Source organism: Stenella coeruleoalba (genome assembly GCF_951394435.1).
Source record: "Stenella coeruleoalba genome assembly, chromosome: 19".
NCBI classification, from domain to species: domain Eukaryota; kingdom Metazoa; phylum Chordata; class Mammalia; order Artiodactyla; family Delphinidae; genus Stenella; species Stenella coeruleoalba.
Genome location: NC_137165.1, coordinates 8,804,483 through 8,828,480, shown reverse-complemented (window position 1 = coordinate 8,828,480; position 23,998 = coordinate 8,804,483). Strand labels below are relative to the sequence as shown.

Here is a 23,998-nt window from a genome sequence, read left to right as displayed (position 1 = left end):
CGACTTCTCCACGTTCAGCGTCAGGACCTCTCTGCTCCACTGCCACCTCTGTCTCCGACTCTGGCACTCCGACTCTGGCACCCCCCAGCCTCTTCCCCAGTGATATCCTGTCTGGTATCCGTGGGGTGGCGGAGCTCAGGAGCTCAAACACAGCCATTCTAGCTGGTAATTCCTATGCATCTTTCCATCTCCCTGATTCTGCCAAGCAGAGAGGTGTTTCCTCCTTAATGCAGCACATCATCCATACTTGCTCTATGGCCTTAACTCATTGCTGTAATTGTTTAACTATTTTCCCCACTTGACTGTGAGTACCTAGAAGCTTTATTCTATTCTTTGTATTTGGTGCCTAGAACAGTGCTTATTGTTAAATAAGAACTTGATAAATTTTTGTGGATCTACTAATAAAAGCCTCTGCTCTCCCTAATTTAGTCAACCAACCAATCAGTCCATGTCTTAATAGGCAGTGGAGTGCACAGAATTCATGCAACAATGTGTCAGGCACTGTTCTAGGCTTTGGGGATACAGCAGTGAACAAAGCAGATAAAAATCCCTGCTCCCATGGAGGTTACATTCTAGAACATGGAGACTGACAGTAAAAAAAAAAAAAAAAAAAAAAAAGGTAAAATGTGTAGAATGTTAGTAATAGGTGCTATGGAATGCAGGGGGCGGTGTGGTGTGTCCCTTTTGTATAAAGAAGGCCTTACTGAAAAGGTGACTTTATATTAAAGAATTGAAAGAGATGAAGGGTTCATATGATGGGGATCAAAGAGAAAGAATGGACAGGTGAAACAACAAACACAAAGGCCCAGCGGTGGAAAGAAATGCAAGAAGTCGGTGAGGCTGGAGGGAAGGAGGGGAAATTAAAGACATAAAGTAAAAGAGAGGCATTTAACGCCATTGTACACTTATAGGAGCTTCAAACTGTTTTTGGAGCAAGATAGAATAAACATTGACTATAATATAGTAAGTATAAACACTTTAGACAATAAGAATGCTCTAGTCATAACGGGAGAATAAAGACTTTAATTCTACAAGTTATGGTATCCCCTAATTCAACTTCATTCAATGCAAGCTCTCTATTCCTTATTGCATGAACTAGTTATGCACTGTGGTGCTAAGTTATTTATAAGACAAATTTTTGTTTGCAGTTATTTCCCATTATTACATCAGAGATGTGTTCCTTCCCTTTTCACCAAAACAACAGCAATGAGAGTTTCCCCCAGAGAAGCTGAAACCTCTCTCCTACTCCCCTCCAGCCACACTGGCTCCCTAATTAGAACACCAGTCAGAGCCTAGTCAAAATCCCAAACCTAATCATTCCTTTTGCATTCAATATTTCTTAACTCTGGAAGAGCCCCCCCCCCGCCACCGTTTTGTTTTGTTTTGTTTTGTTTGAATTTTGTTTACTTTTTAAAACAGCAGGTTCTTATTCGTTATCCATTTTATACATATTAGTGTATATATGTCAATCCCAATCTCCCAATTCATCACACCACCACCACCACCCGCCCCCGCCACTTTCCCCCCTTGGTGTCCGTACGTTTTTTATCCACATCGTGTCTCAATTTCTGCCCTGCAAACCAGTTCATCTGTACCATTTTTCTAGGTTCCATATATATGCTTTAATATACGATATTTGTTTTCCTCTTTCTGACTTACTTCACTCTGTATGACAGTCTCTAGATCTATCCACGTTTCTACAAATGACTCAATTTCGTTCCTTTTTATGGCTGAGTAGTATTCCATTGTATATATGTACCACATCTTCTTTATCCATTTGTCTGTCAATGGGCATTTAGGTTGCTTCCATGTCCTGGCTATTGTAAATAGTGCTGCAGTGAACATTGGGGTGCATGTGTCTTTTTGAATTATGGTTTTCTCTGGGTATATGCCCAGTAGTGGGATTGCTGGGTCATATGGTAATTCTATTTTTAGTTTTTTTAAGGAACCTTCATACTGTTCTCCATAGTGGCTGTATCAATTAACATTCCCACCAACTGTGCAAGAGGGTTCCCTTTTCTCCACACCCTCTCCAGCATTTGTTGTTTGTAGATTTTCTGATGATGCCCATTCTAACTGGTGTGAGGTGATACCTCATTGTAGTTTCGATTTGCAGTTCTCTAATAATTAGTGATGTTGAGCAGCTTTTCATGTGCTTCTTGGCCATTCATATGTCTTCTTTGGAGAAATGTCTGTTTAGGTCTTCTGCCCATTTTTGGATGGGGTTGTTTGTTTTTTTAATATTGAGCTGCATGAACTGTTTATATATTTTGGAGATTAATCCTTTGTCCATTGATTCGTTTGCAAATATTTTCTCCCATTCTGAGGGTTGTCTTTTCGTCTTTGTAGTTTCCTTTGCTTTGTAAAGGCCTTTAAGTTTCATTAGGTCCCATTTGTTTACTTTTGTTTTTATTTCCATTACTCTAGGAGGTGGATCAAAAAAGATCTTGCTGTGATTTATGTCAAAGAGTGTTCTTTCTATGTTTTCCTCTAAGAGTTTTATAGTGCCCGGTCTTACATTTAGGTCTCTAATCCATTTTGAGTTTATTTTTGTGTATGGTGTTAGGGAGTGTTCTAATTTCATTCTTTTACATGTAGCTGTCCAGTTTTCCCAGCACCACTTATTGAAGAGACTGTCTTTTCTCCATTGTATATCCTTGCCTCCTTTGTCATAGATTAGTTGACCATAGGTGGGTGGGTTTATCTCTGGGCTTTCTATCCTGTTCCATTGATCTATATTTCTGTTTTTGTGCCACTACCATATTTTCTTGATTACTGTAGCTTTGTAGCATAGTCTGAAGTCAGGGAGTCTGTTTCCTCCAGCTCTGGTTTTTCCCTCAAGACTGCTTTGGCTATTCAGGGTCTTTTGTGTCTCCATACAAATTTTAAGATTTTTTGTTCTAGTTCTGTAAAAAATGTCATTGGTAATTTGATAGGGATTGCATTGAATCTGTAGATTGCTTTGAGTAGTATAGTCATTTTCACAATATTGATTCTTCCAATCCAAGAACATGGTATATCTCTCCATCTGTTTGTATCATCTTTAATTTCTTTCATCATTGTCTTATAGTTTTCTGCATACAGGTCTTTTGTCTCCCTAGGTAGGTTTTTTTTGTTGTTGTTGTTTTTTAAATAGATTTATTTATTTATTTATTTTTGGCTGCGTTGGGTCTTCGTTGCTGCCCGTGCGCTTTCTCTAGTTGCAGCGAGCGGGGGCTGCTCTTCGTTGCAGTGCACGGGCTTCTCATTGCGGTGGCCTCTCTTGTTGCAGAGCATGGGCACGGGCTTTAGTAGTTGTGGCACGTGGGCTCAGTAGTTGTGGCTCATGGGCTCTACAGCGCAGGCTAAGCAGTTGTGGCACACGGGCCTAGTTGCTCCGCAGCATGTGGGATCCTCCCGGACCAGGGCTCCTGCATTGGCAGGCGGATTCTTAACCACCGCGCCACCAGGGAAGCCCCCTAGGTAGGTTTATTCCTAGGTATTTTATTCTTTTTGTGCAGTGGTAAATGGGAGTGTTTCCTTAATTTCTCTTTCAGATTTTTCATCATTAGTGTATATGAATGCAAGAGATTTCTGTGCATTTATTTTGTATCCTGCTACTATACCAAATTCATTGATTAGCTCTAGTTTACCAAGTCCATTAAAGTGTGCCCTATATCCTGGGATTTACCTCTGCTAGTTCATAGGAGGGAGAGTTGAGTTTAGGCTACAGTGATCAGACTGTAAGTTGAACTGGATCCACCAGCACCCTCGTTGGTGTGATTTAAATGTCAGGTTAGCAGCTTAATCTGGTGGCAGCATGCAGGATCAAATGAGAGGGCCACAGGGTCTGTCAAAGAGTGGGGTAAGTATGGAGGATTGGGAGCTGTCTCAGATCCGGTGATTTTGAATAAGCTACACTTGTTCAGGGGGCAGCGGGAGATATAGGACCCAAGTCAGGAGAAGGATCAGGGACAAACTGATGAATCTGGAAGTCACTTTTCTTGTCCCTACATGGTCAAGCCATGACTGTCATGGCACTATGGAAAAATTATTTCAGGTCTCAGTACAATGAGGGTCTTTTACTTTGATATGTCATCTTTCCATAAATTATTGTTTTTTATGTGCGCAGAGAGCATGTCCTAGGGGTCATTAACTTACTGAGCTCACTGGGCAGGATGTGGGTCTCATGCCACCCGGGTTTTATTTTTGGGGCGCATGTCTCATGCTTCTGTTGCATGGTTTGTTGCTAAGCAGGCCTGCTTGGTTTTGTGGTTAAGCAAACCTGTTTTCTTGAGTGATCATTAACTTACAGGGGTCTCCCATACTTTTTTCTTTACTTGCAATCCCCTAGTGGGATTAACTATTTAATTACCTAATTTGTCCCTTAACTCTGTCCCTATCACAATCGTATATGTATATAGTATGAGAGTTTAAAAAAATGTGCCAAAAAACAGTACAAAGCTGCTAAGTGTTTGAGTTACAAAACTAAGGAACCAGAGCATGGCAATGAGCCTCAGCTTCCACATCTGTAAAACAGGGTTTTTGTGAGGATGGGCGAGATCATGTAAAGTACCTTAATGGGTGCTCAATAAATTCTTCCAATCATTATTATTGTCACTGTAACTAGCCAGAATACAGAAGTTAAAAACATATCCCTCCCCAACTTCCCTGGTGGTCCAGTGGTTAAGCCTTAGTGCTTCCAATGCAAGGGTCATGGGTTCGATCCCTGGTCGGGGAGGTTCCACATAGCGATCGGGGTGCGCCCTGCCCCCTGCAAAAAAAAAAAAAAAAAAAAAAAAAAAAAAAATATATATATATATATATATATATATATATGCCTCCCACTCTGCTAAGAATTAAATAAATGAATTCATTCAGAAAAGATAAAAGTGAAAGAAAGCCAAGGGAGTAGGGGGAGGGTAAACCGAGTCCTGGACAGGTAAGGTGCTCTCTCCGTCAGAGCTCAAGCTGGCTGCACGGATCTGACTGTATTTTCACAAAAGTTAAAAGACCCCGGCGGGCAGGAGGGGGCGGGGGCGTTCTCATGCTTCGCCTCTTCCTGCGGCGCACGCGGATGACGCAAATGGGCGCGCCAGGATTCCAGGAGCTCAGGGACTGCGAGAACGGCTCACACGTGCGTATGGTTACCGCGCGCAAACCCGGATACCCCTATATGTTTCACCCCGTAGCCACCCACCCAAAGCCTGATCCAAGCCGGTGCAGGATCCCCACCAGGCCGAGCTGCGCCCAGCGGACGCCTGGGTGCCCGCGTTAGTGCAGGTGTCCATTCGCGTTTGTTGGACGCCTGGCAGGGGAGACCCCACGTAAACTCATCCCCTGTATGACCATTCATTCAACCAAGAAAAAATCCGTTGACAGCCTGTTTTATGTCAAGTACCATGCTGGTCATTGGGGAGACAGCCCTGATGTAGACAATCCTGTCTTTGTGCTCTTGGAGATATTGTTTCACTGGGAATGATAGACGAAAATCAACTGGTATAATAAACAAAATGATTTCGGGTTGTGATAATTCCTGTGAAGGAATTATGGTATGGAGGACAACTGAGGCGCCTAACTTTAAAAAGGGTCATAAGGGGAATTCCCTGGCAGTCTAGTGGTTAGGACTCAGCGCTCTCACTACCGAGGGCCGGGTTCAATCCCTGGTCCGGGAACTAGGATCCCACAAGCCACGAAGTGCGGCAAAAGGAAAAAAATAAAATAAAATAAAGGGGTCATAAGCATTGGGTGGGGGCGCTGAGAATGGGAGGAATCACGATCTGGCAGGAACATTGGTTGCTGAAATGAGACCTGGCCTGGAACTTGTCAGTCTACAAGTTTGAGATTTTTTGGTTTTTAAGCCCCAGATATTGTTCTAAGCCTTGGTAATCCGATGGAGGTAAAATAGCTACAGTTCGTGCCCTCATCGAGATTTTGCTCTAGTGGGGAAGGCAGAGCTAAAAATAAAATGTCAGATAGTGATAAATACCATATAGGAGATTAATATAAGACCATCTCATAATGGCTACTTCAGAGCAGTTGGTCAAGGAACGCCTTTTCAAGGAGGTGAATTTTACCTGAAATTTAAATAACAAGAAAGCTAGCCATGCAAATAGCAGGGTGAGAAAAATGCCTTTCGGAACTGAGCTTGGCAAGTTAGAAAACAGTAATAGAAAAGAAGCCAGTGTGATTGGTGCACTGTAGGCGAGAAGGAGAGTGGTGTGAGATAGGGTTGGAGAGGTAGGCAATGGCCAGACAACATAAAGCAGGGTACTGAGTTGGAATGTTATACCGTGTGTGATGAGAAGCCATGATCTCATCTATGCTAACTTGTGGCGAGTGGATTGTGGTTGGGGCAGCGGTAGGATCAGGGGTCCTGGTCAGGAGGGCTACTGGTGCATTAGTCCAAGTGAGTCCTGGTACTGACTTGAACTGGAGTGACGATAGCAAAGAGGAAAGGACGTGGACAGATTTGGGATATGTTTGGAAATGGATTCGCTGGCAGATTGGGTATAGAGAGGGCTCAGGGAAAGAAAAATTAAGATCGACTCCTGTGTTTTTGACTTGAGCAACAGATTGGATGATGGTGGTGTTAACCGAGATGGGGAAAATGGGGGGAAACCACAGGTCTGGAGAAACGATAAATCAAAATTTCTGTTTTGGCCAGAACAGGCCATCTGTGTTTATGAGACATCTATATGGCAGTATAGCATTTGAATGTACTAGTTTGGAGTTTCAGGGAGAGTCAGAGTTGGATAAAGTTATGAAATGTTGGCAGATAGTAACTCGAATCATGTGAAATGGCCATTTTGAGTCAAAAATGGTTGAATGCTGGCAGTTTCATTGGCTCAGTCTCATAGATTGTATTTAAAGCCACAGGTCCGGATGAAGTCTCTTAGGAAGAACATTTAGAGGGAAGAGAAGAAAGGGCACAGTCTTGGGCACCCACCATTTAGAGGTGGAGCAGAAGAGTCGGAGCCAGCACAGGTGACCGAGAAGGAGCAACCAGAAGGGAGAGGAATATCAGGAGAGCGGTGTCGAGAAGCCAAGAGAGGAGGGTGTTTCAGGAAGTAGAGAATGAATAAGTCAAATGCTGCTGAGAGGTCGAATAAGGTAAGAAGTTAAGTGACCTCTAGATTGGCAACGTTGCAGTCTTTGGTGACCTTGACAGAATAGTCAAAGTCAGCCTTGAGTAAGTTAGATTTGAGATGCCTATGAGTTGTCCAAGTGAAGAAGCGAGGCAATGAGCTTCCTTTCCTCCCACTTCCTTGGGAAGAGGGCGTGTACACCTGGGAGACGTGTGTGTGTGTGTGTGTGTGTGTGTGTGTGTGTGTGTGTGTGTGTGTGTGAGTGAGAGAGAGAGAGAGAGAGAGAGAGAGGGCAGGGTTGGGGGGGAGAGAAGGAGAGGGAGGGAGGGAGGGAGAGAGAGAGAGAGAGATCAGAGCTGAATGAATGGTGCAGATCAGAAGCTCTCAGCTCTGCTAGGAGGGAGGTGGCCCTGAGCACTGGCGCAGTGATGAAGGCCTCCCAGAGTTGGTGAGACCTGTACTCACTTTGACAAATGGGAAAGCTTTGGACAGGATAGGGATAGGCATAGGCATTCTAGGATGGGGCAAAGGAATGGCGAGGAGGCTAGGCAGGGTTTAGTGAGTAAAGCCAGGGTCCTATCGAGAAGCAGTGGGATCAGAAGTTGAAAAGTAGTTGGGGAATAGATGTGGAGAGCCTTTGACTGTCAGGCTAAAGGCTTTGGATTTACCTTGAGCAGGGAGATAATATTTTGAAACAGTGAAGTAGAGGAACTATCATTTGACTTCACTGGCCAGCCCCATCCAGCTCATCCTTCAGGTTCACGCTTAGATGCCATTTCCCTTAGGAAGGCTTTCCCACTCCTAAAGTACTAGGTTGGTACCCACAGTCCTGTGGCCTTGACCACACTGGACGGGAAATGTCTGGATACATTTATGCCTCAGTGCCCCCACTGCTTTCCCCCACCACATCCCTAATGCTTCCACAGCCTCAGCTGTCCTTGAAACTTGAAATCAGTTCAACAGATAGGCTCTAGTGAATGTTATTTTTTTCTAACTCATCTCGCCAGCAAAGGACACCTACAGAGATGTCCTCAGTCCTTCACTTCTATGTCCGTCCCTCTGGCCACGAAAGGGCAGCCTCTGAATATACTCAAAGGAAGCTGCAAGGGGAACTGCCAGAGCTGCAGGGTGTCAAGACCGAGCTGTGCTACAATGTGAACTGGACAGGTTGGGCCACTTACTGGATTCTTCGGGAGAGGTGCCAAGTGCCAGGGGCAGTGTCTCAAGGTGTCCTTGCCCTGTCTCCCTGCAGGTGAGTCCTCCCCGAGCGCCGAGGAGATGAAGAAGCTGACGTGGCTGTTTGGCTGCCCCTTGTTACTGGACGATGTCGCTCAGGAGTCCTGGCTCCTTCCCGGCCCCACTGACCTGCTGCTGGAGGTCGGGCCCAGGCACGTGTCTCAGCCTCGGGTAGCTCGTTCCACGGTCCAGAGCCCGTCAGCCTTTCCAGACACACTGCCACCCCTTCCACTTTCATTCCTCTTCCTCCTCTTGCGGTCCTTGGGAGACTAGTTTTCCCTTCATCCTACTCCCCGCCTAGAAAGCTGGGCACATGCTTTCCCTATGTGGGAAGATACCTTTGAAGACTGAGCCAGCTGCCAGGCATGTTCTGGAAATATGACACGTTGTATCCTGAGAAGTTGAAATTGAAGCATTTTGTTGCTACAGAACAGTTACGGTTTGATTTGAATGACCTTTGAAAGCAGGTTTCTTGGTGCCCAGGTCTGAGGCTGGAGGCCAGCGGTGTGGGCAGGTGCGGGGGGGTGGTAAGTAGAGGTGGGAGATTGCCTGGACAGCAGTGGGCAGGATCCACCTTCTCAGCTGGGGCTCTAACCATCTGGTCCTAACCAATCCACAGGCTGAACTTCTCCACGCCAACATCCAGCAACATCGTGTCAGTGTGCCAGGCTGCGGGGCTGGGGGCCGTGGACCGCGTGGAGCCGACCCGGCGCTACCTGCTCTCGGTGAGCTCGTAGGCAGTCAGGTGGGCATCAGGAGGAGGAAGCGGAAGAGATTTTGGGTCCTAAACTCTAAGGAAACGCTGAGAAGCAGGGAGAGGAGTTCCTGCTTTGACGCCTGCCCTGTTTGCAGGTTGTTCACTGCCTGAGGCCACCTGGTCAAGGAGTGAATAGGACAGAAACCCAGCCTGTGCTCCCTTACTAATCTGTGCGTGCTGACAGGGACTCATGCCTGGAAGGAGCGTCTTTTTCTAATCTGAACAAAGGTGCCAGAGAGGCTAGCAGTGGGCTGGTCCTGTGTGGCTTGGAGGACGAGGGTGGACCATCTTGTCCATTCTTCAACCCTGCACCCCTCGCCTTCTGTGTGTGTCTCCACCCCTAGTTTGCCCACCCGCCTTCGGCTGAGCTAGAGGCCGTCGCCCTGGCTACCCTGCATGACCGGATGACGGAGCAGCACTTCCCCTGTCCCATCCAGAGCTTCTCCCTGGGGTGCACCCCAGCACCCCTTGGCGGCCCAATTGACATACTGGCCGAGGGCCGGTCTGCCCTGGAGAAAGCCAACCAGGAGCTAGGTGCGCAGGGGTCCCTGGAGGAAGGCCCAGGCCAGGCTAGTAGGGGTGCTCAGTCCCACAGTCAGCTCTTCTGGTGGTTGTCTCCTAGGTCTGGCCCTAGACTCCTGGGACCTGGATTTCTACACCAAGCGCTTCCAGGAGCTGCAGCGGAACCCCAGCACTGTGGAGGCCTTCGACTTGGCTCAGTCCAATAGGTGGGGAGGAATGGGGACATTCTGATGTCTGAGCCCATGGAGGTTGGAAGGGAAGACCGCAGGGACTCTGCATGGCTCTCTCTTGGCCTAGGGGCCTCCCTGAGTCTGTCTGAGTACCTGGGTTCCCCATCCATCCCGTAGTCTGCATTCACATCTTGGTTTTATCTTCACGCTGGATCTGGACCATCCACAATGACAGACTGTTGGAAGCTTGTGACTTCTGGAATCTGTTTTGACCTGTGGCCGTAACTCTGCCGTTTATGCTGATGAGAAGACATGGCAAGGCCTGAGAAATGACCCATGTTTCCACCCTGCCTTTCCCTCCCCACGCCACCCCCTGCAGTGAGCACAGCCGACACTGGTTCTTCAAGGGCCGACTCCACGTGGACGGGCAGGAGCTGGCACACTCGCTGTTTGAGTCCATCATGAGCACCCAGGCCTCCTCGCACCCCAACAACGTCCTCAAGTTCTGTGACAACAGCAGGTGGGCTGTGCCCTCAGCTGGGGTGACCTCAGACCCAGGGAATGGGAGGCCCCAGGCTCGGGTGGGGTAAGTGCAGATGCCAGGAAGGAAGTGAGACTCAGAACGATGTGTCCACAGTGCAATCCAGGGGAAGGAAGTCCAATTCCTGCGTCCCGAGGACCCCTCACGGCCAAGCTGCTTCCGGCAACGTCAGGGGCTGAGACATGTCGTCTTCACGGCAGAGACCCACAACTTCCCCACGGGTGAGATGAGTCCCCAGGAGGGATAGGCAGGGTCAGAGTATAGGGTAGGGCAAAGGCCCCAGGCCCACCTGGGGACCAGCAGGTTGGCTGCATGTCCTTATTTTCAGTGGGGTGGTCAGAGGTGGAGTTTGCCTTTTCAGTACCCATACCCTCCCTCTCTCTGCACAGGAGTAGCCCCCTTCAGCGGTGCGACCACTGGCACAGGGGGCCGGATCCGCGATGTCCAGTGCACAGGCCGCGGGGCCCACGTGGTGGCTGGCACTGCTGGCTATTGCTTTGGAAACCTGCACATCCCAGGTCCCGTCTCTTTCCTCTCTACCCATCTCCCCTTCCAGACCCCTTGTCCTGGCAGGCACTGGACACTTATCTCTCAGGTCAAAGGGTCATCATGGGTACCTTTGCTTGGGAGGGAGGGCTCTAGAATAGCTGGCCTTTCGCCAACCATGGTTGTGAGGACAGTAGGCCAAGGAAGACCCAGATCTGGCTTTGCAGAACCACAATTTTCTTTATAAACCAGTATCTACTTAGCCAAAAACAATTGTGGTACTGGGTTGGACTTACGGCCCTCAACTGCCCCCCAAAATCCAATTGTTTTGTTTTGTTTTGTTTTGATGTGGACTATTTTTAAAGTCTCTGTTGAATTTGTTTATTGCTTCTGCTTTTATGCTTTGGTTTTCTGACTGCGAGGCACGCGGGATCCTAGCTCCCTGACCAGGGATCGAACCCGCACCCTCCGTCCCCCACCCCCACCCCCCGAACTGGAAGGGGAAGCCTTAACCACTGGACAGCCAGGGAAGTCCCAAAGTCCAGTTTCTTGGAAAGTGTTAAGAACTCTGGTCCCAAGAGTCAGACTCTTCCTGAAGGGCCGTGACTCCTCCATCTTCCGTCTTCACAGTCCACCCATCTTTCTCCTTCCTGCCCAGGTTACAGTATGCCCTGGGAGGATCCAAGCTTCCAGTATCCCGGGAACTTTGCCCGACCCCTGGAGATTGCCATCGAGGCCAGTAATGGGGCTTCTGACTACGGCAACAAGTTTGGAGAACCAGTTCTGGCTGGTGAGGCTTGCGGGGGCGTGGGGGATAACAGCCCCAGAGGCGGGGTGGGGTGAGGTGTGTGACCCAGCGAGCGCTGAGGAGCCTGGCCGACTAGACCCTGTCCCCTGTCCCTGTGCCGTCCACGCTCCAGGCTTTGCCCGTTCCTTGGGCCTCCAGCTCCCAGATGGCCAGCGGCGCGAGTGGATAAAGCCCATCATGTTTAGTGGAGGCATTGGGTGCATGGAAGCTGAGCATGTGAGCAAGGAGCCCCCAGAGCCAGGTAAGAGCCCGCCACCTGTCTACCAGGTCCAGCCAGCTTTCTCCCCAGCACGTGGCAGCCGCAGGAGTGGAATTTACAGGAACTTCAGTGGTTTGTTTTTTATCTCCCAGCTCATGTCTCCTCTCCCCAGTACAGGCTTTCAAGGCAGGGCAGGGCTTTATGCCAGTGGGGCAGGCTCAATCTGTGTGGCCTGTTTCTTCCCGGGTTGACTTCTGCATGGCAGAGGCCCACCCTGCTAAGTCAAGGCAGCCAGTGTTTATTCAGGGCCTGTTTTTATGTGCAAGCTCAGTTCAATCGGTCGACATTTACTGAGCGCCCATCGGGTGCCGGGCACCATGCTAGGACCTGTGGTGGAATCAAGATAAAGGCCAGGTACCATTTATTGAATGGGTGACCTGTCACATGGCTCAGAATTTAAAATGCAAAGAAAGGTTATACAGTGGAAACTCTCCTTCCCCTGACCTTCAGCCACCCAGTTTCCCTCCCTAGAGATAACCAATGTTAATTGGTTACTTTTGTACCCTACCAGAGGTTTTTCCTGCATACATAAACAGACCCATGTGTATATTTGCCCCCCCTTGTTTAAACAAATAGCATGTGTGCACACCTTTTTTTTCTTTTTGGCCTCGCTGTGCAGCTTATGGGATTTTAGTTCCCTGACCAGGGATCGAACCCGGGGCCCCAGCAGTGAGAGCGCTGAGTCCTAACCACTGGACCGCCAGGGAATTCCCCACCCATTTTTTTAATAACCATTTTATTAAGATGTAATTCATATAACATAAAGTTTACCCTTGTAAAGTGTACAAGTCAGTGGTTTTAGTATATTCACAAAGTTGTGCATCAATCACCACTAATTCCAGAACATTTTCATCATCCCAGAAAGAAACCCTGCACCCATGAGCAGTCACTCCCCATGCCCCCTTCCTCGGCCTCTGGAAACCAATAATCTACTTTCTGTCTCGATGAATTTCCCTGTTATAAATGTTGTGTTTGGCTTCTTTCACTTTGCGTGATGTCTTAAATGTTCATCCACGCTATAGTATGTATCAGTACTTCGTTCCTTTTTATGGCTGAATAATATTCCATCGTGTTGCTATATCATTTTGTCTCTCCATTAATCGGCTGGTAGACATTTGGGTTGTTTCTGCTTTTCGGCTATTATGAACCATGCTGCTATAAACATTTTTTAAATTTATTTATTTATTTATTTTTGCCCGCACTGGGTCTTCGTTGCTGCGCACGGGCTTTCTCTAGTTGTGGCGAGCGGGGGCTACTCTTCGTTGTGGTGCGTGGGCTTCTCATCGCAGTGGCTTCTCTTGTTGCGGAGCACGGGCTCTAAGCGCATGGGCTTCAGTAGTTGTGGCTTGCTGGCTCTAGAGCCCAGGCTCAGTAGTTGTGGTGCACGGGCTTGGTTGCTCCGAGGCATGTGGGATCTTCCCGGACCAGGGCTCCTGCATTGGCAGGCGGATTCTTAACCACTGAGCCACCAGGGAAGCCCTGCTATAAACATTTGTGTACAAGTTTTCCTATGTACTTATGTTCTGAATTCTTTTGGGTAGGTAACTAGGAGTGGACTTGCTAGGTCACTTGATAACTGTACTTAGTCTTTGAAGCAGCTGCACCATTTTACATTCCCCTCAGCAGTGTGTGAAGGTTCCGATTTCTCCAGATCCTTGCCAACTCTTATCTGTCTCTCTGATTATAGCCATCATAGTGGATGTGAAGTAGTATCTTATGGTGGTTTGGGTTTGCATTTCCCTAATGACTCAGGATGTTAAGCATCTTTTCCTGTTTCTTGGCTATCTGTATACCTTCCTTGGAGAAATATCTATTCATGTCCTTGGCCAATTTTAAGTTGGTTTTTCTTTTTTTTTTTTGGAGTTTAAGTTAGAGTTCTTTGCATATTCTGGGTACTAGCCCCTTACCTGATAGGTAAATGATTTGCAAATATTTTCTTCCATTCTGTGAGTTGTCTTTTTACTTTCTTCATGGTGTCCCCTGAAGCACAAATGTTTTTGATTTTGGTAAAGTATAATTTATCTGTATATTTTTTCTTTGTGGCTTCTGGCTTATAGTGTCACGACTAAGAAACCACTGCCTAAGCCAAGGTCACCAAGAGTGACTCATATATTCTCTGGTAATACTTTTATAGCTTTTAGCTTTCACGTTTAGGTCTCTGATACATTTTGAATTTTTTGTATATGGTATGAAGTAGGGATCCAACTTCCTTCTTTCACATGTGGATATCCAGTTGTTCTAACAAAATCCTTTTTGAAAAAAACTGTTCTTACCCCCATTGAATTGTCTTGGGACTCTTGCCAAAAATCAGTTGGCTATAAATGTTTGGGCTCATTTATGGACTCACAGTTCTATTCCAATGACCTATCTATCTACCTGTCTCCTTCTGCTAGTAACACACTGTCTTGCTTACTGTAGCTTTGCAGTACGTTTAAAAGCAGAAAGTATGAGTCCTTCAATTTTGTTCTTCTTTTTCAAGATTGTTTTGGCTTTGTTCTAGGTCCCTTGAATTTCCATATAAATTTTAGGATCAGCCGGTCAGTTTCTTTGAAAAAGGTGGCTGATTGTGTTGACTCTGCAGTTCGCTTTGGGGAGTATTGCCATTGTAACAATATGAAGTCTTCCGATCTATAAGCATGAGATCTCTTTCAATTTATTTAGGCCTCCTAAGATATTTCATAATTTTCAGTGTGTAAGTCTTAAGTATTTTATTCTTGTTGATGCTGTTCTAAGTGGGTAGGCATACTTCTGCACCTTTCACTGCTGAGGGCTTGGATTCAATCTCTGGCTGGGGAACTAAGATCCTGCAAGCCGCGCGGCATAGCCAAAAAAAAAAATTCTCTGTTTCGGTGGCTTAGTTTTTCATTATATGGCTTATACCATAATTTATTTAACCAGTTCTCTGTTGTTAGCATTTAGATTATTTTTTGTCTTTGGTAATACAAATAATGCTGCAGTATTTAATTTTGTACGTAGGTGATTTGTACCTGTGCGAATAAATCTGGAGGGTAAATTCCTCAAAGTGTATTTACCCAATCAAAGAATTTTGATTGCTCTCCTCTAATACCAGCTTCCCTTTATCCTCACACTGCTTCGTTCTCACACGTCTGGTCACTTCCCGGGTGTTCTGATTCTGCCCTCCTTCCTCGCAGGCATGGATGTTGTGAAGGTTGGGGGTCCTGTCTACAGGATTGGAGTCGGGGGCGGAGCTGCTTCGTCCGTGCAGGCAAGTGCAAATAGCTCAGGTGCCAACTCCATGACATCTCTGGGCCCCATGCATGGGTGGGGTGTGAGCTCCCAGCCCCCCTGAGCTGAGCTGTGCCATCTGTCCTCCCAGGTGCAGGGAGACAACGCCAGCGACCTGGACTTCGGGGCTGTGCAGCGGGGAGACCCGGAGATGGAACAGAAGATGAACCGTGTGATCCGGGCTTGCGTGGAGGCCCCCAGAGGAAACCCCATCTGCAGCCTTCATGACCAGGGTGCCGGTGGCAATGGTGAGAGGAGGGGTTGGGACGGAGGACCAGGCCTACCTGGTCTCCTGCCAGGTTCAGTTTGGGGAGAGGTATCGCGGATCTGCAACCAACCAGCTAGCTCTGGGCCCCACTCTGCACCCACTACACGTTCTGGACGGACTCAGGGTTAGTTGCTGGAGAGGGTGCAGTAGCGGTTCAAACAGGGATGCACAGAATTAGGGGCTCCTTTGGAGGCTGGGAACGGCCTTTTGTTTGCCCGGTACTGACCAGGGCCAGATGAGAGCCTCTCCCGGAAACCCTCTCACCAGGCAACGTCCTGAAGGAGCTGAGTGACCCAGCTGGAGCCGTCATTTATACCAGCCGCTTCCAGGTGGGTCTCCTCCCTGAAGTCTGATTGTCTCCCTGCCCCTGTCAGTCCCAGCCGGCCCCACCCATCTGTCCCCCACTCCCAGCAAGAACATGAGACTGGGAGCACCCGCTGACCCTTCCCTTTCGTCCTCCCCCATGGATGTGCAGCTCGGGGACCCGACCCTGAACGCCCTGGAAATCTGGGGGGCTGAGTACCAGGAGTCAAATGCACTTCTGCTGAGGCCCCCCGACCGGGACTTCCTGAGTCGTGTCAGTGCCCGGGAACGCTGCCCAGTTTGCTTTGTGGGCACCATCACGGGAGACGGGAGGGTGAGTTGGCTCAGGGAGTCGGTAACAGATGCTGTGCGTGGGCTTGCCCAGGAGGGAGGGTGTCTCAGGAAAGAGACGAGAGCATGGGCGCCGTGGGGACCAGCGTGGGGCCGGGGGGCTCAACAGGAGAAGCCAAGCGGGGTGGACAGAGCACCTCTGCCCGGCTTTCCAGAAGTGTTTATTCCCTGCTGGTGGTCACAGTCTCGTTCTCTCTGGGCGGTGTCCCTGTGGTCTACAGATAGTGCTGGTGGACGATCGGGAGTGTCCTATGGGAAGAGATGGCCAGGGGGATGCCCCCCCAACACCTCCCCCGACGCCTGTGGACCTGGATCTGGACTGGGTGCTGGGCAAGATGCCCCGGAAGGTATGTGGGGGGCGGGAGGTTTCTCCTTCTCTGGCCCAGCCCTTCAGACCATCATCTGCCCTACACGTGCTTTGTCACCTGTGTGCCCAGCACCTCCCCAGGCGCTCACACCACTGTTGCCACCTGTGTTGCAGGAGTTCTTCCTCCAGAGGAGTCTCCCCGTGCTGCGGCCCCTGGCCTTGCCCCCAGGGCTGAGCGTGCGCCAGGCCCTGGCATGGGTCCTCAGGCTGCCTGCGGTGGCCAGCAAGCGCTACCTCACCAGCAAGGTCTGCCCCGCACCCTTGCTCCGCCCTCTCAGCCCTCTGCGCCCTTCCCTCTGCTCGCCCAGCCCAGGGGATGGCTGTGGGAGCCCACCGGGCCCGAGGGGGACGTGGCAGGGGCAGGGCAGCTACCCCGATGGCCTAAGCCCCTGCTGTCCACCCTGAGCCTTGTTGTGTCCAGGGTGAGCCAGGCCTCCTTCCACCCCCTTGTCCCTGTCCCTTGGCCTCTTGCTAACTCCACCTGGTTCCGCAGGTGGACCGCTCCGTGGGCGGCCTGGTGGCACAGCAGCAGTGTGTGGGACCCCTGCAGACCCCTCTGGCAGATGTGGCGGTGGTGGCACTGAGTCACCAGGAGCTCGTAGGGGCTGCCACAGCCCTGGGAGAGCAGCCCGTCAAGAGCCTGCTAGACCCCAAGGTTGCTGCCCGACTGGCTGTGGCTGAAGCCCTCACCAACCTGGTGTTTGCTCTGGTCACCGACCTCCGGGTGAGTCCCCTGCAGCTTCTGTCCTGGAGCCCCCGGCCTCTGGGACGCAGATGCGACCACCGCCTGCTCACCCCTCTGCCCGCAGCCTCTCCACACCGCCCTCCCTCCCTAACGTGAGTCTCTGCCGCTTCCCAGGACGTGAAATGCAGCGGGAACTGGATGTGGGCGGCCAAGCTCCCGGGGGAGGGTGCGGCTCTGGCCGACGCCTGTGGGGCTGTGGCAGCCGTGATGGCGGCCCTGGGTGTGGCAGTGGATGGTGGCAAGGACTCCCTCAGCATGGCTGCCCGGGTTGGCGCTGAGACCGTGCGGGCTCCTGGTGAGCTCTGGGCGCCCGAGGGCGAGGGGCGGGTCTGTGGGTCGGGCTGCGCCTCACTCTCCACTCCTTGCTCTGCAGGGTCGCTGGTCATCTCAGCCTATGCTGTCTGTCCAGACATTACAGCCACTGTGACCCCAGACCTCAAGTGTCCCGGAGGGAGAGGTACGGGTTCTTCCCTCTCCTCGGTGCACTGTGGATTCACAGCCTGGTCCTTTGTTTGGGGTCTGCTTCGTGAGTGCTGGGCCCCCTCGTTCAGCACTGGGGCGTGGTGCCTTCTGGGGCTGGTGGTCTGGGTGCCTCACCACGTCCTGGGAACTTCAGTGAGCACGGCGGGAGGGCTTCTCCTGAGCCAGCCATCTCCCCTCACCACGCCCCTGTCTCCCCAGGCCACCTGCTCTACGTGCCTCTGAGTCCTGGGCGCTATCGGCTCGGGGGCACAGCTCTGGCCCAGTGCTTCTCCCAGCTCGGCGAGCAGCCTCCCGATCTGGACCTTCCCGAGAACTTGGTGCGAGCCTTCGGCATCACCCAGGGGCTGCTGAAAGGTGTGTGAGGCCCTGGAGGAGACGGTGCCTGTGGCTGACACGGGGCAGGCACTGGCCAGCTGAGCACGTGCTGGGGGGCGAAGAGGGGTCTGACGCCCTTCTCTCTGGTTCTCTGAGCGAGCCCACACTCTCGCCCCCGTCTTCTCCCAACTGCCCAGAAGGGGGGCGGGGCTGCCAGGTTTGGGTCCCAAGGCTGCCAAGCATTTTATTCCTTCCTCCAGACCGCCTCCTCTGCTCAGGCCACGATGTCAGTGACGGAGGTCTCATCACCTGCCTGCTAGAGATGGCCTTTGCTGGGAATTGTGGAATAGAGGTGGCCGTCCCTGCCCCTGGGGTCAATGGTGAGGAACCTGAGGTCTAGGTTCCAGCCTGGGCTGCCTGCCCCATCCTGTGGACCGTCCCCATGTCCTATTAAAGAGTAGAGTGTCCCCAACTCCTTTTCCCCTGAGTCCCTTGCTATCTTTTCTGACCACTGAGTCAGGTGGCACCTCTGAAACCTCCTGCAGACCCTGAGGCCACATCCTTGGTCCTGCTTTCCCAGGCCTCACCCCATCCCTGACCCCTGCCTTTGTTCCTTTAGCCATAGCCCCCTGACTCCACCTCTGAGTCCCTGGCAATACCCTAGTCACCTTGACCCCTCTGTTACTCTCCCAGCGCTGCCTGTACTGTTCGCTGAGGAGCCAGGCTTGGTGCTGGAGGTGCAAGAGCCAGACCTGGCCCAAGTACTGACACGTTACCGGGAGGCTGGCCTCCACTGCCTGGAGCTGGGCCGCACGGGCAGCGCCGGGCCCCATGCCACGGTGAGGAAGTGAGGAATGGCAGGCCTGCAGAGGGAAGGTCGTGGTTTGCCTCTGCCAGCCTTGGAGGGGGCCCAACGTGGACATCTTTGCTCTCAGCCCCTGAAAGATCTGCCCCCGTCTCTAGGTCCGGGTATCAGTGAACGGGGCTGTCGTTCTGGAGGAGCCCGTTGGGCAGCTACGAGCCCTCTGGGAGGAGACCAGTTTCCAGCTGGATCGGCTGCAGGCAGAGCCCCACTGTGTGGCCCAGGAAGAAGGAGGGCTGAGGGAGCGGACGGGGCCCACCTACTGCCTGCCCCCCACCTTCCCCACAGCTTCCGTGCCTCATGAGCCTGGTGAGGAAACGTGTAGTAGCTTGGCTGCCTGGGCACTTTGGGGAGGAGCCCAAGGCTTGGATGCGGGGCCTGCCCTGGACAAGGTGTCTGGGGCGCTGGGGTGCGGAAGTAACCCTCTGGCACAAGGACACTCCTCCCCCCAGGTGGCCCCGCCCCCCGCGTTGCCATCTTTCGAGAAGAAGGCAGTAACGGAGACCGGGAGATGGCCGATGCCTTCCACTTGGCTGGGTTTGAGGTGAGCAGCTTGCCCGGCAGAGCCGGGGCTGGGCTTTGGGCCATGGGCCCTCTGACACTTGCCCTCCCCTTCCTGCCAGGTGTGGGACGTGACCATGCAGGACCTCTGCTCTGGAGCAGTCAGGCTGGACACGTTCCAAGGCATGGCCTTCGTGGGCGGCTTCAGCTACGCGGACGTCCTGGGCTCTGCCAAAGGTGGGTGTGCAGCCCTGCCCACTCGCTCCCCGCACGTTCCTGAAGAGCTGCCTTAGCCCCCTTCTACCTTGACTGAGAACTGGCCTCTCGCCTCCATAAGGCTGGCTGGGGGAGCGTGAGCACATTCATTCTGGGCCAGCCGCCAGCAGGCCTGCAGGTAGCCTTTTTTTTAATTCATTCATTCATTCATTCATTGACTGCATTGAGTCTTCGTTGCTGCACGCGGGCTTTCTCTAGTTGAAGCGAACGGGGGCTACTCTTCATTGCATTGCGCAGGCTCCTCGTGGTGGCTTCTCTTGTTGTGGAGCACGGGCTCTAGGCACGCGGGCTTCAGTAGTTGTGGCACACGGGCTCAGTATTTGTGGCTCGCGGGCTCTAGAGCGCAGGGTCAGTAGTTGTGGCGCACGGGCTTAGTTGTTCCGTGGCATGTGGGATCTTCCCGGACCAGGGCTCGAACCCGTGTCCCCTGCATTGGCAGGCGGATTCTTAACCACTGCACCACCAGGGAAGCCCTCTGCAGGTAGCTTGTGAGGCAGGTGGGCTGGGTGGCACTGTGCCAAGCCCGGGGGCATGTGCCCTGTCAGAAGCAGCAGCTGCTACTCAGCTCCAGCAGGCTGTCCTGTCGGAAAGCAGGCTCGGCACAGCCAGATCTTTCTGTTTCTCAAGATAAGCCAGAAATCCTGATTAAATGTTAGGCAACTGAATAAAAAATTTTGAAAATGCTCTGTTGCCTAAGCAGAAAACTCGTCACGGGCCGTCTCAGGCCCAGGAGTTGGCAACATCTGTTTCAATCAGTTAAACCTGCTTTTTTCCCCTGGCGTTTGCCCTGAGCTCTGCAAAGGGGGGAGGTCCTGAGCGAGTGTAATGGGGCACGCTGGGATGGAAAGGCGACAGTCCCCCCTCATTCCGGTGCTCACCCCAGCCTCCTGTTCCCGCCTAGGGTGGGCAGCCGCTGTGACCTTTAACCCCCAGGCCGGGGCTGAGCTGAGGCGCTTCCGGCAACGGCCAGACACCTTCAGCCTGGGCGTGTGTAACGGCTGCCAGCTGCTGGCCCTGCTGGGCTGGGTGGGAGGCAGTCCTGGTGACGAGGCGGCAGAGATGGGCCACGAGTCCTGGCCGGCCCGGCCTGGCCTCCTGCTGCGCCACAACCAGTCTGGGCGTTTCGAGTCGCGCTGGGCCAGCGTGCGAGTGGGGCCCGGGCCGGCCCTGATGCTGCGAGGGATGGAGGGTGCCGTGCTGCCCGTGTGGAGCGCCCATGGGGAAGGTCAGGCTCCGGGGAGTCGGGGAGGGCCTGAGGGCAAGGGTGGGGGAGGACGCCAGGGAGCTCTGCTCTCACGTCCCTCCTTCCCTCGTCCCTCCTTCTGCCCCAGGTTACATGGCATTTTCTTCCCCGGAACTCCAAGCCCAGATTGAGGCCAGGGGCTTGGCTCCGCTGCACTGGGCAGACGATGACGGCAACCCCACGGAACAGTACCCCCTGAATCCCAACGGGTCCCCAGGGGGCATGGCTGGCATCTGCTCCCCCGATGGCCGCCACCTGGCTCTCATGCCTCACCCTGAGCGGTCTGTGAGGCCTTGGCAGTGGGCGTGGCGACCCCCTCCGTTTGACACTATGACCACCTCCCCCTGGCTCCAGCTCTTCATCAATGCCCGAAACTGGACCCGGGAAGGAGGCTGCTGAGCAGGCCGGGGAGACTCCCCTGGGCCCCGTGGTTTTCACCCACGGTGTCTTTAGAAGTACCTCATATTATTTCTGTGTGTCTTGGACAGACAAGGACCAAAATGCCCAAAAAAACCTTGGCTAATTTTATGAATCTGTCTATGCCTTACGCTGTTGGATCTGTTTTCAGTTCTGTTCTAACACGTTTTGTCCTTTGTGGGCCTGGGAAGCAACATGCGGTTCAGAGAAACTTCCTGCGGTGGGAAGTTAGGATGCATGGGGGGAGGGGGTTCCATTGCCCCGCTTCGCTGCACCACATCACTTATGTCACTTATCTGAGCTCGGAGGGATGTCCTATGCCCCCCTTCCTCGTCGGGGTTTAAGGGGATGGGGGCGGACAAAAGCAAGCAACTCAGGACCTCAGCGTGCTCATCTGGAAAACAGCAGAAGCTTTCTGGATTCTTCTTTCTATTTTTATTTTATTTTTTAAACTTTAGATAGAGAATTTTAATTAAATTGGCATAGTTAAGACCAAAAAGATAAAATGGACATTGTCAGTGTATCTTCAGCCCTTGCTTTAACAGGCAAATGAACACAACTTGAAACACACGTGAATTTCGCTTGTCTGTGAGACAGTGAAGGGAGCTTCTCAGTATTTAAATATATTAATATAACCAGTTACAGAAATCTAAATCTAAAACCAATCTCCTATAGGGTTTGAGAAGGCATTCACCATATCCCTGAAAAGTTTAACATTCCTTATTCAAGTTTAATCATCTCTTTAGAAGGGGAAAACAGTGATAGTACTTGTTGAACCAGAATTACTATCAAAATTCAAAAAGCTGACCATATTCATTTAGCCACAAGCCAATCTTATTCAAATCAGGACAGAAAGACTACATCATCCGTTCATGATCTGAATTCTGCTATATGAGATCAATTTAAATGTGGTACACATAAAAAGTCATGAGACATTTGTTTCATAATAAATAAGGCAGTGGCCAACTATTACTCATTAGTAGCTTTTTTGAGATAAGCTATCAAGTCTGCCCTTTGCGGTACGCGGGCCTCTCACTGTTGTGGCCTCTCCCGCTGCAGAGCACAGGCTCCGGACGCGCAGGCTCAGCGGCCATGGCTCATGGGCCCAGCCGCTCCGCGGCATGTGGGATCTTCCCGGACCAGGGCACGAACCCGTGTCCCCTGCATCGGCAGGCGGACTCTCAACCACTGCGCCACCAGGGAAGCCCTTGATTCTTCTTTTTAAATGCAGCGCTGTGCTAAGTGTAAGCAGTTGTTGGCAGCTTCTGTGACAGTGTCTCCAGCTGAGTCATAGGACTGCCCTGGTGCTGGCCTCTGAACTCAATATTCCTGATCTTTGCTTCTCCTAGTTTAGCAGCTCCCTTCCTTATCCCTAGCACTGAGCCTTTAGTATGCATTTATTCTTTCATTTGTTCATTCATTCATTCCATTAATTTTCGATGGTTTGCTACAGTGCCAAGCACTGTCGCTGCCACCAGGGAGTTTATGGTCTAATAGGCTTTAAAATAATATCTGTGGGACTCCCTGGTGGGGCAGTGGTTAAGAATCTGCCTGCCAATGCAGGGGACACGGGTTCGAGCCCTAGTCTGGGAAGATCCCATATGCCGTGGAGCAACTAAGCCCGTGTGCCACTACTGAGCCTGTGCTCTAGAGCCCACAAGCCACAACTACTGAGCCTGTGTGCCACAACTACTGAAGCCCACGCGCCTAGAGCCCGTGCTCCGCAACGAAGACCCAACACAGCCAAAAATAAATAAATAAATTTTAAAAATCCGCCTGCCAACGCAGGGGACACGGGTTTGAGCCCTGGTCCAGGAAGATCCCACATGCCGCGGAGCAACTAAGCCCATGCGCCACAACTACTGAGGCTGTGTTCTAGAGCCCGTGCACCACAACTACTGAGCCCATGAGCCGCAACTACTGAAGCCCACGTGCCTAGAGCCTGTGCTCCGCAACGAGAAGCCACCGCAATGAGAAGTCCACACACCACAACGAAGAGTAGCCCCTGCTCTCCACAACTAGAGAAAGCCTGTGTGCAACAACGAAGACCCAACGCAACGCAGCCATAAATAAATAATAAAAAATAAAATAATACCTGTATGTGATGTGTGTATATATATATATATATATATACACACACACACAACAGAATAGTATTCAGCCACAAGAAAGAAGGAAATCCTGCTGTGTGCGACAACGTGGATGGACCTTGAAGGCATTATGCTCAGTGAAGTAAGTCAGACAGAGATAGACAAGTACCATGTGATCTCACTTATATGTAGAATCTAAAAAAAGCTGAACTCAGAAACAGAGACTAGAATGGCGGATGGGGGAAAGGGGGATGTTGGTCAAAGGGTACGAACTTCCAGATATTAGATGAACAGGCTCTGGGGATCTGAGGTACAGCATGGTGATTATAGCTAATGATACTGTATCATATACTTGAAAGTTGCTACCAGAGTAGATCTGAAATGTTCTTACCAGGAAAAAGAAGTAGGAATTATGCGATGTGATGCAGGTGTAAGGTGTGATGCAGGTGTACGGTATGGTGGTAATCACTTGCTAGTGTAGCAGATCAACACTTTGTACACCTTAAACTCACATAATGTTATATGTCAACTATATCTCAATAAAGCTGAAAAGAAATAGTATCTGTATATGGCACCTGCCATGAACCAAGCGTATGCTAGGATTTTATATGTAACTAAATTATTTTTCATAAGAGTCCAGCAAAGTACTTGATAGCCCCCCTCCCTTTTTAAAACAAAGGAAGAA

The 23,998-nt window shown here is 51.0% G+C and overlaps 1 protein-coding gene across 7 annotated transcripts; it reads left to right on the top strand.

Moving 5' to 3' along the window:
* Nucleotides 1-80: 80 nt before the first annotated feature.
* On the top strand, nt 81-23,393 carry PFAS (phosphoribosylformylglycinamidine synthase). 7 transcript variants are annotated; one of them, XM_079905753.1, is made up of 29 exons: nt 81-165; nt 6,853-7,092; nt 8,075-8,234; nt 8,320-8,455; nt 8,923-9,028; nt 9,405-9,594; nt 9,683-9,788; nt 10,132-10,272; nt 10,390-10,514; nt 10,683-10,811; nt 11,438-11,569; nt 11,700-11,828; nt 14,999-15,072; nt 15,184-15,340; nt 15,628-15,689; nt 15,836-15,997; nt 16,236-16,361; nt 16,496-16,627; nt 16,875-17,105; nt 17,241-17,421; nt 17,500-17,583; nt 17,808-17,963; nt 18,185-18,304; nt 18,618-18,763; nt 18,888-19,095; nt 19,239-19,330; nt 19,410-19,524; nt 20,465-20,788; nt 20,895-23,393. In XM_079905753.1, the coding sequence occupies exons 2-29, from the start codon at nt 7,057-7,059 to the stop codon at nt 21,203-21,205; spliced, it is 4,071 nt and encodes a 1,356-aa protein (XP_079761879.1). In that variant the 5' UTR covers nt 81-165; nt 6,853-7,056; the 3' UTR covers nt 21,206-23,393. The 7 variants fall into 7 exon arrangements, with proteins under 7 accessions (XP_079761879.1, XP_079761878.1, XP_079761876.1 ...); XM_079905752.1 differs by having other exon boundaries at nt 20,447-20,788; XM_079905750.1 differs by having other exon boundaries at nt 17,241-17,583.
* Nucleotides 23,394-23,998: the final 605 nt, after the last annotated feature.